At 40.5% G+C, this 13,839-nt stretch overlaps 1 protein-coding gene across 5 annotated transcripts in view; it reads right to left on the bottom strand.

The window, feature by feature from the left end:
• The window catches only part of WDFY2 (WD repeat and FYVE domain containing 2), a 192,101-nt gene that overhangs the window by 98,441 nt on the left and 79,821 nt on the right, over positions 1-13,839 (bottom strand). For all 5 annotated transcript variants that reach the window (NR_198888.1, NM_001435020.1, XM_010810713.4 and 2 more), the window contains one exon: positions 3,075-3,148. Coding sequence is in view for 4 of the 5 variants with exons in the window: in NM_001435020.1 (NP_001421949.1) it covers positions 3,075-3,148 (74 nt within the window). In the remaining variant the exon portion in view is untranslated. The remainder of the gene's footprint in view (positions 1-3,074; positions 3,149-13,839) is intronic.

Raw genomic sequence — 13,839 nt, 5'->3', positions numbered from 1 at the left:
TCAGCTTTGCTTCTCTCAGTAGGTGATCTAACTTGCTGCTTCACGAGAGAAATAAAAGGTCATTTCTCTCTTATACCTCAAAACAGCCTTTGTCTTTCCCTACCTTAAAAATTAAGTCTCCCCACTCTTTCCCAAACCTAAGTTCTCCACATTGTTCTGGACCCTCTGGGTGCTCGTCTACCATCACACCTTGCTCTAGCACTCACTCTCTCTCTCCTACCCTCTCCTTTTGTGGCCAAACTTTTGAAAGAATGGTCTCTCTTTGTGTTATCTCTATTTCATTTTTTTAAAGATTGTGTTTGTTTATTTTTGGCTGTGCTCTGTCTGTGCTGATGCTCAGGCTTTTCTCTAGCTGCGGTGAGTGGGAGCTACTCTCTAGATGCGGTGTGTGGGCTTCTCATTGCGGTGGCTTCTCTTGCGGAGCACAGGCTCCAGGGCATGGGGGCTTCAGTAGCTGTGGCTCCCTGGCTCTAGAGCACTGGCTCAATAGTTGTGGCTCAGAGGCTTAGCTGCCCCACAACATGTGGGATTTTCCCGGATCAGGGATCAAACCTGTGTCTCCCCCTATATTAGCAGGCAGATTCTTTACCACTGAGCCACCAGGGAAGCCCTCTACTTCATTTTTAATACACTGCTCAGTTACACAAGGTTAACTGCCTCTTCAATCTCTTTTATGCAGCAAAATAAAGTGAAATAAGGATTTACTTTCTGTGTTTTAAAGTAAGTGAACCAATAGTATTTCTTCTAAAATATATTTGGTATATTTAGGAAACAGAATATTTACGGTCTCTGAAAAGAATTTCTCATGTCCAGCAAGTAAACTATTCAATAGGTGAGATTCTGTAAGTATTTTTAGTAAAGAACCTCGTATTGTAGTGATCAATGAGAATTCTGAACATTAAACACCCTGTTCTCTCACTATATTGTTCCCTAATACAGAACTCTTTACAATTCTTCAGATGAAAACAGGTAGGGTATACAATTCATCTTCTTCAGCAATATACAAGAGAGAATTTTAAGGAAATTATTTCATTCAAGCCAGAGTCTTAATCTTTTTTAGAAGATCAAGTAAGATGAGATTTGGTATCTTGACACCAAGCTGACACATCCAGAGAACCATTTTGGTCCAGTTCCTCACTATGATCCAGTTTTCTGGCAATTTCATTTACTAAAGGAATAATGATTCAATAAATAGCCAGAACTCTCCAGAACTTACTTTGCTCACCTGTCTTGCCTTCAAAGCCAAATTTATCAGCACCCATCAATCCCCAGTACTGACTTCACAAAATGCAAAGAATCTCTTATATGCTATACACACAGAGGTTTTTCACAGATAGTGTCACAGGTACTATTGCATGAACTGCTGGCAATAAATGGATCTCAGCTCATCTTTTCAGATTTTCTCTTGTGATGAAACTTCAGCTCACTGAACAATCCAATTATCTCTCCTTGCCTTTTAAAAGTAAATTTATACTGCACACACCACACTTGTTACAAATGGTTCTCTTTAAAAAAGACAACAATCTGTATCATGACCTTCAATTCCATCCTAAGGAACAGGGTTTACAGACCTCCCAAATGCATTAGCTCTTATAGGACTTCTGTAAATATTTGGCAAAGGACTGATTGTTATTTGTAACAATATTGTTAAAATATTGTTAAAATTTCCATAACAACCACCCAACAAATGTTTTCACTAAAGATCAAATAGCAAATGTCAGGGTCACCTCTTCAGACCCGGAAGCAGGGCTGGGTCAAGACCAGAAAGGAAGACCCACATTCCATGTATCTAAATTTGTTAAAAGTTTTAAGTTAAGTTAAACTATTAGATATGGTCTCTTCCTCCAATTGGTCTCTTCCTCCAATCTAGACAAACATACCTTCAACGACTTGGAGGCACAGGTATAAAGTCAGAATTTTTAGGCCCTTTGAAGTTCCCTGTCATAGTGTGGTAACAGGAGAGGGCCAACCCAGGCCCCTTTCCACTCCCAGTTCCCCCAGTTCCACCGACACCTTGAGGGGCCTTGTCCACCCATGCGGACATCCTACCCACCTCAAATCACTGCCCCTGAACCACCCTTCAGGCTAAGGGCACACTTATTAGTTTTATCCTCCTCAGGACAGATCCAGGGAAAAGGCCCATGGAGGCCCTACAAGCAGGCCCTAAGCTCTTTGGGGGCAGGAAGTGTCCAGAGTCAAGTACCCAGAGAATGGGTGTGAGTGGAGTGAGGGCTGAGGCTGGACACAACCTCTGGCCCCTCAGATCCTTCATCCTGTGGGGAGGTGTGCCAGAGAGGGGTCCTCTAATTCCCAGGTCCCAGAGCAGGGCCTCTCTTGCCCACGAGTAAAGACAACACTGGAGAATTTACCAGATCAACCATGTTACTAGTTAATATACTAGTTGAAAATAAATATATAAAAAGATGATTTAAGTCATAAAACCTGAAATTCCAATCTCTGATCACTTCAGTTCCCTCAAGATCTCTAACCAATGGGTCTAATGTTTATCTGGATCTACTCAACAGACTAAATCTAGGTCCTGTGCTTTCTTAACAAACTTGTACAAATGGACAGAATTCTATTCACATGTTAGAGGACGGTAAAGAAGACCCCAAGGAGCAGGAGAAAGAAGGAGGTCAACATCAAGTATCAAAGTTGAGATCAGACACCCAGGTCTAGGAGAGCGTTTTCCTCATGTCCTGTCACTTACATGGGGCCACATATGGCGCCAGGCTTAACCATCTCATCAAAGCTGCTGGCATCACAGCTTGCTCTTGCCAACCCCCAGAACCAGGTAGTTCACCCCATGGCCTTATAATGCCCCTATTTTAACCGCCGTGAAGGTGAACATGTCTATCAAGCTGAATGTCATTGGCATTTGATACTGATGACAGCTCTCCCTGCACCTTACCAGTATTTGCTGCACTGCAATTTCCACTTAACTTGGCAAGAAAATTAATTTGCTAATTTGAAAAAAAAAACCACTAATAAATAATTTTCATCACAATACACATATACATAGTCCACAGGAGGGGGAAGTATTTCAACTGGAAATCTTATTTACGGGTACTTACTGAGATTGTACCATTGTCTAGACCTATGGACAGTCTTCTTGTTTCCGGGTTAAAAGACATGCATGAACATGGAGCTGAAAGAAATGAACATGTTGATGAAATTAACAAAACGATGATGCTCGTGGATTCAGGAGTGACTGACTAGCTCAAAGTGTGTGGCTACTTTCCCCGCCCCCCCACTATTTCCTGACAAACAGTTCATAGAACTCCCGCTCACAAAAAGTAAAAACAATAATTTTACCACTAACCCCGAGTTTTTCAGTTATCCTTTTAACGACTGTAACAAGTAAGACACTCAAACTGGACAGGTTCCAAGGCGCATGGTCTTGCCTGTTCTGTCAATACCAGTCTAAATTTGCTCGAGTAGATTAACAACACTGCGCTGTGTGAGCCTTCTGTCACCAACCTCTCTCTTCCATGAAAACCCCATCTTTAATGGAAATAATCCATTTTTTCTGAACTAGGGACATAAAAGAAAGATCTTATTTCCGTCCCCCTCCTTGCCCTGCACACAAATGAACAGAAATCTTTTTTTTTTTTTTAATTCAGAACTGATTTGTGGCATGTGGACTAACAGAAGTCTTTTACTGTCAGTACTCAAAGCAGAGGCAGGAGGCTGCTAATTGGGGAAAGGCTTGGAGGCTTTGTCTCAATCTAAAAGAAAACCAGCTCAACACAGGGCCAGGCTCCAGAGAAAAGAAGTCAGGTGAGTCAGTTCACCCAGACCTGGACGGGGCCTCCCTGCCGGGTGGGACTGACCCCCTCGCTACCACCACGCCTGGGTGAAGGGAGCAGGCTTGGAAACCCCAAATTGCCAGGTCAGTTTCCAGTTGCCAGCCCCTTCTCTATGCTTACTAGTAAGAATGGGGGCCTTTTGACAACTTTATTTCATATCGAAATGGTGCTCTACAAAGCTCAACATAACTTACACTCATTTTTCTTTTATTTATTTTGGCTATACCACATGGCATATGGGATCTTAGTACTCCAATCAGGGACCAAACCCACTTCCCCTCCACTGGAAGCTAAGAGTCTTAACCACTGGATTGCCATAGACGTCCTCAACATAATTTTTCACAGTAGCCCTACAGGTCATGAATTACCCATCATCAAAATCATAATCAACATCAAATATTTTTATTCACATTTTAAAGTTATGATTAGATGTCTTAACCAAGGTCACACAGGGTAAAAAAAAAGCTAAAGGAGGTTCAAAGACAGATTTCAAACACACAGTCCTATTTTCAAACACCTTTAAACTATAAAAAAAAAAAAAACACACACACTTCAAGTTCTACTAACAGAACCACTTCATAAACACTTGGTAACATCTTTTTGATTCTCTATACAAGGGCCATGACCAACAACAACAAAATCCTCTGAACTGCAAAAACTACTTACTTTTTCTAATTTTGAGACATGATATATTTAATAAATAGAAACATACCCCACCACCAAAACTTTCACCAATATAGCAGAATATCTTCTTTTGCTTTAGCCACAAATTTAAACTAGACTCCCAAAAGAACACTGCTGGGAGAAAAGCAATCAAACAATATTTAATGTGCTGCCCTAAGAAAGCCAGTCTTACTCATCTTTGGCCTATAAACTCTGTTGGCAAAATCTCTACACACATGCTAAGATGCCAGGTCTCATAATCCCATACATGTGTGCAGGATTAAAATTTAATGATTCCATGGAAAACTATCATGTTAGCTGAAAAAAGCAAAAGAAAAAATTATACTGATTATAGTACTACATAAAGGACACATACGTAAAAATACACATGGAAAAACTCAACACAGTTCTTAAGTTTGAGAGACATGAGTATTTCTATAACATGGTCATTACTTATTATTTTGCTATTCTTGTTAAAAATTTTAAATATCTAACAATTTATTATAAGTATGCGTATATGAAGCAAAATTGGACTGCAGTCCAAGTGGCTACACATAATAAAGAAAAATCTCATCACTCAGCTGCCTCCCTGACCATGTAAAAGTATTTCCTATGATTTACTTGAAAGTTCCTATCCGGTTATGTAATAATTAGAAAACCCACTGATCTCTTGAATGTGATTTAAAGGACTTTTTTTTCCAGAATACTGCGCAAGCTACCCTTAAATCAACACTGCTATTTTGTTATTTCTTATTTTATCCCCATTAACTAAATTTTTTGTCATTCTTCAACAAAAATTTAGAACGCTTACTATGTTCAAGACATTTGATGCAATGATATGTAAGATATTATAGCTGTCATCAAGGAATTGATGGATTATGACACCAACTATATATAGGAGCCATAATATAAAACTTGTCCCCAATGTCACCTCCTTGGTTCACATCACTTTATACTGATAGTAAGAAATGCCTTCAGAATGCAAAAGGGAAAAAACCTTTCCTAAGTAAGTAAAAGAAGCTTTAACAGAAGTTCTGTTGTTGCAGAACCCATATGATAGAACTCATGTGGGGGGGATTGACAGAGACTGAGATATTACCTCCCAGGTGCCCCCAAAAGTGTAAACATTCTTTCAAAGAGGCATTATGGTAAAACACCAAAAAAACCCCTGCAAAAAACCTTGTGTGTGTGTGTGTGTGTGTGAAGACTTTCAGTATGTAAGTCTTATGATGCTTTTCAAACCACTTCCTGATTATAACATTCCCACAGGAAGAGGCCCTGGGTTGGTTACCCACAGGCGATGCAGGGCCAAAGAGGAAAGAAGTGGATTGAAAGAAATATTGGGACTTCCCTGGTGGTCCAGTGATTCAGAATCTGACTTCCAATGTAGGGTCCATTCCGGATTGAAAAACTAGGATCCTACATGCCAAAGGGCAACTAAGCCCATTCCCCATCACAAGAGAAGCCCCGAAGAGGCAACAAAGACCCAGAGCAACCGAAATTAAAAAAAATAAATATAAACCACCTTACTTAAAAAACAAAAAGAAATATCGATGCCCACATTTGTTGTTATAGTAAGTGTCTTTCCATTTTGGGGTTGAGGGAGTAGATAAATTGACACAGAGATCCTTCTAACTTCAACTAACCAGAAATTAATTGAAAAAGCAACCTCTGAAAGACTAGTGCCATGGTCCATATACAGTAAGCCCCTATTCATCCATGCAAAAAAATATCAAAGGGCAAGATTGCCTGAGGAAGCATAATAAGACACAGTAAAGTAATAATTATGACCACATGGTTGAGGGAATCCTGCAGAAGGAAGAATAAGGGAATAAAGAAACAAAATATGATTTAGACACAATATTTGTAGCCAGGTTGCAAAAACATGATATTTCACAAAGAAGAATTCAGCTATAACAACTAATAATTCTCCAGTCAATGAAGAAATAATTGGGTCTTTCTGACGGCTGAAAGTTCAGGTAAGAGGTGAACTTGGTTGAGAGACTGTTCTATTCGCCTACCTTAAACATGCATTCTCCAATCGTCAAGCAAAGTGGCTGGCTGAAATACATTTTATCTAGAAATACGGGAAGGAGCTTCCACCCCCAGTGGTAAAGAATCCACCTGCTAACACAAGAGATGCAGGTTTCGATCCCTGAACCAGGAAGGTCCCACATGCCAATGTCAACTAAGCCCGTGTGCCATGACTATGGAGCCTGTGCCCCAGAGCCCAGGAGCTGCAACCAGTGAGCCTACATGCCACAGCTCCTGAAGCCGGTGCGACCTAGAGCCTGTGCCCTGCAGCAAGAGAACCCCACTGCAATGAGAAGTCCGGGTACCACAACCGGAGAGTACCCCCACTCACCAAAACCGGAGAAAAGCCTGAGCAGCACTGAAGACCCAGCACAGCCACAAATAAATACATAAATAGAATTATTAACTTTTTTTTTTAATGAAGAAACAAGAGAAGTCTCATTTTCCAAGTTGTCTGATCAAGACTGGCCATCTCCCTACTCAGTCTGGGACTGCTGCTGCTGCCGCGTTACTTCAGTCGTGTCCGACTCTGTGCGACCCCAGTAGACGACAGCGCACCAGGTTCCCCCGTCCCTGGGATTCTCCAGGCAAGAACACTGGAGTGGGTTGCCATTTCCTTCTCCAATGCATGAAAGTGAAAAGTGAAAGTGAAGTCGCTCAGTCGTGTCCGACTCTTAGCGACCCCATGGACTGCAGCCCACCAAGCTCCTCTGTCCATGGGATTTTCCAGGCAAGAGTACTGGAGTGGGGCGCCATTGCCTTCTCTGACGACACTCAAAAGAAGGATATTTGGCAAAATTTTAGGAAGCAAGACCATGAAAAGTACAAATATGATAGTAAAGAAATTTGTAGAGATCTGTGGGTAATGGGAAATAATACTCTCTCATATTAGTGTCAGGACTTTAGACCTTGGTGGACTGTCAAAATCTTATCTTAAAACACTTTTGTAATACTGTTTTTTTTAAATGAAATCTGGTAGTTTAAGGCAGGGGTTCAACTTAAAGTTTAGGGAGAATGAAAGAGAACCCCTAGTCTGGGTGATTATATTAATGACCATATAATTTGAAGAGGGAAAAGCTCAAGATATGAGCCTGTATGGTGCTAGTGGTAAAGAATCTGCTTCCCGATGCGGGAGATGCAAAAGATGCAGGTTTGATCCCTGGGTCAGGAAGATCCCCTGGAGAAGGAAATGGCAACCCACTCCAGCATTCTTCCCTGGAAAATTCCATGAACAGAGATTTTCCATGGGTAAAATACTGATAGCCTGGTGGGCTACAGTCCCATGGAGGTCACAAAGAGTTGGACACGACTGAACAGCTGACCACGCATCAGCCCTAAGCAAAGGGAACACAAGAAACCAACGTCAAATTCAAGGGAGCAAAAATTAAATGGATTAGAGAGAAACTGGCTAATTGGATTTCTAACATCTTTATCCCATGGATGATCTAAGAAGAAATATTGCTCTTGCTTTCTAAAAAAATGTAAGTTGAGAGGAGGCATTCTCAAAATACTTCTATTTGGGGGAAAGTTTACCCATTTCTATCATTTAAACCTGTAATTCTTTCATTTTATGACTAATTTATTTCCTGTCCTTTGCTGATCATTTGAACTTTACTCAAATAAACACAAGTTCCAGTGAAGGTTGAACTGTGGATTTCCATCACTCTGACAGCTTTACTATGCTAAAGGCATTATTTGGCAGGAGACACCAATCTTCTTGGGATGTGCTGGTGGGAACTTTAAATAAGCAACAGTACTCTGTGAATAAAACTTCAGGTATTTAAAGGCATCCTAGTTAAGTTAAATGTCAGGATCCTTTGGCAGAAACCAAAACAATACTGTAAAGCAATTGTTCTTTAAAAATAAAGTAAAAAACAAACAAACAAAATGTCAGGATTCTACGATAGGAGGGCCTTGACTAGAGAGGCATACAAAGAGAACCCCACCACCATAAAGCAACAATTTAATTAATTCCCGGACACTACTTCATTCAGCTGTGTGTCACAAAATAATATTTATTAGGTTTACAGTATTCGGCCCATGTTTTACTTTACTAAGAACACTTATATTTAGGACTTCAATTGCCTAGCATGAAAAAGCATTTTTCATTTAAATCAAATATTTTATGAACTCAACTAAAATTAACCCTTGGTTTTGTTTTAATTTAGTCTAAGTAACATCAGCAAAATGAAGGTGAATGGGCAGTGGTCCCTTTTTCTCCCAGACAAGTTTTAAGTGACAGTAAAGTGATCTGACTATAGGAAGCTTTACTCTGTCAGATGAAAATCAGAGTATGGTAAATAAATGTTATAATCACTCAGATTAATTAATATCTGTTATCTTTAGCTTGGATAATCTGTTCTTCTTCAATTCTGTGAAATATCAAACTTCCTTGGGCACTTTTTCTTCTTAGTAAACAGAAAATCAAAAGATCAGATTACATTATTATTTTGGAAAATGTCAATAATAAAAACAAGTCATTTGCTACACATGGTTCTATAATACAACCTATACCAAGAAGAAACCAACAAACGAGCAGTATATGTCACAATTAGGAACCAAGAATTATGTGAAATAAGATATGAATTAAACAATAGCATGAGCATTTCTGAATTATATACACATCCCCCACAGCCAACAAACTTCCTCAGCTGAATTAAACATACTGTTTAAAACTCACCCAAGCAAGCACTATCTTATAAAAACAGAAACACCAAATTCATTATTTTAAATAACTTTCAGTCATTCATCTTCCCACGTGAATTTCCCCCAAAACTCCAATAAACCCAGCAGAAAGGGCAGGACAGCGCACAAACCACCGCCACCGTCCCCAGCCTTGGACCTCACCAATGGGAAAATTACAGACTAACTCATTTCCATCCCAAATGTAAGTATATCAATATGAACACATTAATCATTTTAATTTTCTAAATCCTCAATTTCAAGCTGCTCTAAGACTACAATTCCAACAGATGCGACACCAATCCATCGACAACCTCACAAATCAGCCAATCTTTCCTAAATCCCTCTGGGTTAAGATAAGCAAAGAGAGTGTATATTGCTAAACACCAACAACTTGAAAATAATTTACAAATATTTACTTGACATATAACCAAAATATTTCTGCAAATCTGAGAAACAGAAAATGGACAGCTTATCTGTCAGGTTCAGAGCAGAGACAATGACAGGACTTGCCCAAAGTGAGTCAGCAAATCAGTAGCAAACATGAAAATCAAAGTCCAGTTTCCCACCCGGGCACAATGCTATCTTACGAGCAATGATGAACACTCCAATATTAAACAATGCATCTTTATCAGAATTTAATGCAAACGGTATGTTCAAACTGCATCTCTCATTTGTCTTAACTAAGATAACTTACTCCATGCATTCCCTACCTCATTTCACAAAGAATTGAAAATGGCTTTAAAAGCAGATACAAAAAAAAAAAAAAAGGCTAGAAATAAGCAAAAAGTCTTGACCGAGGAAAATATATCAAATCCAAGAAAGAAAATCCAAAGAAAGATCTGTTGGGAATATAACAGCCCATGTTTCACCTTACCTATAAGGACTATGTATCAGGTCCATAGAGTTGCTTCTCCTAACCTTTTTCGCCTCACGAATCACGCAGAAACTTAGATATGAGCAAAACAGCTTGGAGGAAATGGAACAGACTGCTGGGGCCCCATAACTGGATTGCTCCTGCCCAACTAAACAGATCAATTTGCAGGGCCCGAAATCCATTTGGATCATCCCAGGATGCTGTTAACACAGGATGAAAAGTTCTGCCTTAGAGAAAGCCAAGGGTTTCTGGCTCTCCTACTTGAAAAGTCACTTTCCTTAGTGTTTCTTCAAAGGGGCGCTGACCATGATGGCAGACGAATGTTCATGGCAGCATGACTTACAATAGCCAGGACATGGAAGCAACCTAAGTGTCCGTCAACCGAGGAGTGAATAAAGAAGATGTGGTGCATATAATCAATGGAATATTACTCAGCCATAAAAGAGAACAAAATAATGCCATTTGCAGCAACTTGGATGGACCTAGAGATTGTCACACTGAGTAAAGTAACAGACAGAGAAAAACAAGCATCCTGTGATATCACTTATATGTAAAACAAAAAGGGGTACAAATGAACTTATCACAAAACAGAATAGAAACACAGATGCAGAAACTTACGGGCGCCGGGGGGTGGGGGGAGTGGGGAGGGATAAACTGGGAGACTGGGACTGACATATACACACCACTGTATGTAAAGCAGACAGCTAATAAGGACCTACTGCACAGCACAGGGAACTCTACCCTGTACTCTGTAATGGCCTATATGGGAAAAGAATCTAAAAAAGACTGGATATATGTATTTGTGTAACAGACTCACTTGGGTGTATACCTGAAACTGACACAAAATAATCAACTAGACTCCAATAAAATTTTGTTTAAAGAGGCAGATAAAACATTTCATGTGTACACACAGCAGTATGGGCTGAGAGCCCAATGAATGCAGGCATTTCTGCAGAAGGACAACATGAAGCAGGAACTCTCAGAACATAGATGAATAATCGACTGCATATATATCCTTTATACTACACACCACAAACAACAGACAGCCTTTCTCTCAACCAGGCTGATGCAAAAATACATAAAACTGGAAAAACAGACAGTTCAAAATGAAGGCTTTTAGTGAGGACTAGAGTTCCTACACTTTATTGTTTAACTACTATTTATTTGTTTACTTAAATTTTAAAGTTTTAAAAATTTTAGATTTATTTTTATTGAGGTAACATTGGTTTATAACATTACATACATTTCATAACGTTACATAGGGTAGTGTAAGATGTTATGGAAAAACCTAAACAAACTTTTTGGTCACCCCAACATTTCTACGCTTGCTACAGCGTGCTCACCACCAAAAATCTAGTTTCCACCTGTCACCACGCATTTGATCTCCTTTACGCATTTTACCTCCCCTCTGGTAACCACTAATCTGTTCTCACTATATCTATGTGTTTATTTTTATTCGGTTTGTTCATTTATTTTATTTGTTGGTGCTTCATATTCCACAAGAGGGAAATCATACGGTCTTTATCTTTCTCTGCCTGACTTACTTCACTGAGTAGAGCTCTTATACTTCAAAGTTAGCTGAGCAAATGGTCAAGTGGCCACACTGGTAGGAAAACTGAAGGGGCCCAACCACAGCCTCAGCCCGGGCAAATGCCATCCCACCAGATGGGATTTTCAAGGCAGAGAGCTGAAGATCCTACAAAATGGTCGTTTTATTTACTGGGTATGCCTTTTATCTGTAGTCACCTTTGAAGAGCCATCTTCTGTTCTGCTTCGGGGACAAATGCATAAACACTTAGGAGCCAAAGTAAGTTCCATCTGTCTGTCCTGGCAGTGACAGAATCCACAGAGGTTTTCCAATTGCCAGTCCTCAACTCAGGCCTGAGACTCTGACCCTCTTAAACTCTTATTCACTGTACCTTTGGCAGCAAAGTGGCTTTAACTCTTCTCCATGGGGAAAGTGTTGGCAAGAAAGGTCCAGACATGATACCCAACTCTGCAGAGTAAGAAAAATCTCAAACACCTGCCACCCCGGCTCCTGCCTGCACTCTCTCTCCTCTACTCCTTTGTCTGACCCCATGAATAGCAAAGCTAGTTGGTAAAGTAAATCTGAAATAACTCAACCATGAAAACAGGAATGCCTGTGCTTTTCATGTTTGCTTGTTTGTTTTTTTCCCCTCTGTTCAGTTCAGTCACTCAGTCATGTCCGACTCTTTGTGACCCCATGAACTGCAGCATGCCAGGCCTCCCTGCCCATCACCAACTCTCGGAGTTTACCCAAACTCATGTCTATCGAGTTGGTGATGCCATCCAGCCATCTCATCCTCTGTTGTCCCCTTCTCCTGCCCCCATCCCTCCCAGCATCAGGGTCTTTTCCAATGAGTCAACTCTTTGCATGAGGTGGCCAAAGTATTGGAGTTTCATCTTTAGCATCAGTCCTTCCAATGAACACCCAGGACTGATCTCCTTTACGATGGACTGGTTGGATCTCCTTGCAGTCCAAGAGACTCTCAAGAGTCTTCTCCAATACCACAGTTCAACAGCATCAATTCTTCGGCATTCAGCTTTCTTTACACTCTAACTCTCACATCCATACATGACCACTGGAAAAACCATAGCCTTGACTAGACGGACCTTGGTTGGCAAAGTAATGTCTCTGGTTTTTAATATGCTATCTAGGTTGGTCATAACTTTCCTTCCAAGGAGTAAGCGTCTTTTAATTTCATGGCTGCAATCACTATCTGCAGTGATTTTGGAGCCCCCTAAAATAAAGTCTGACACTGTTTCCACTGTTTCCCCATCTATTTCCCATGAAGTGATGTGACCGGATGCCATGATCTTTGTTTTCTGAATGTTGAGCTTTAAGCCAACTTTTTCACTCTCCTCTTTCATTTTCATCAAGAGGCTCTTTAGTTCTTCACTTTCTGCCATAAGGGTGGTATCATCTGCATATCTGAGGTTATTGATATTTCTCCCGGCAATCTTGATTCCAGCTTGTGTTTCTTCCAGCCCAGCATTTCTCATGATGTACTCTGCATATAAGTTAAATAAGCAGGGAGACAATACACAGCCTTGACGAACTCCTTTTCCTATTTGGAACCAGTCTGTTGTTCCATGTCCAGTTCTAACTGTTGCTTCCTGACCTGCATACAAATTTCTCAAGAGGCAGGTCAGGTGGTCTGGTATTCCCATCTCTTGAAGAATTTTCCACAGTTTATTGTGATCCACACAGTCAAAGGCTCTGGCATAGCCAATAAAGCAGAAATAGATGTTTTTCTGGAACTCTCTTGCCTTTTTGACGATCCAGCAGATGTTGGCAATTTGATTTCTGGTTCCTCTGCCTTTTCCCCTCTGTGGTAAGATGGAAATATAGTGGTTGAAATGGTATCTATGAGAAGCCTGGAACAAATAATCACATTTACAGCTATAACTAAAACCGTAACTCTGCACCCTCAGGAAGGTTCCTCCCTGGTATTCAAGGTCAGGCAGGTCCCAGCTGGGAAGGCTATAACTTGATCTTGTCATAGTAGGCTACTTTCCAGCTACCAGGTGAGATAATGTCAGGAAGATACTATTTTTGAAAGAATATTTGATAAGGACATACTTTTATTTCTCACTCATCCATAAACATCGGCTTCAGTTCAGTCGCTCAGTCGTGTCCGACTCTGCGACCCCATGAATCGCAGCACACGAGGCCTCCCTGTCCATCACCATCTCCCGGAGTTCACTCAGACTCACGTCCATCGAGTCAGTGATGCCATCCAGCCATCTCAT

The sequence above is a fragment of the Bos taurus genome, chromosome 12 (genome assembly GCF_002263795.3).
Source record: "Bos taurus isolate L1 Dominette 01449 registration number 42190680 breed Hereford chromosome 12, ARS-UCD2.0, whole genome shotgun sequence".
Taxonomy (NCBI): Eukaryota; Metazoa; Chordata; class Mammalia; order Artiodactyla; family Bovidae; genus Bos; species Bos taurus.
Note: the sequence above shows the minus strand (reverse complement) of the source record. Positions and strands in the feature narration are given on the sequence as shown.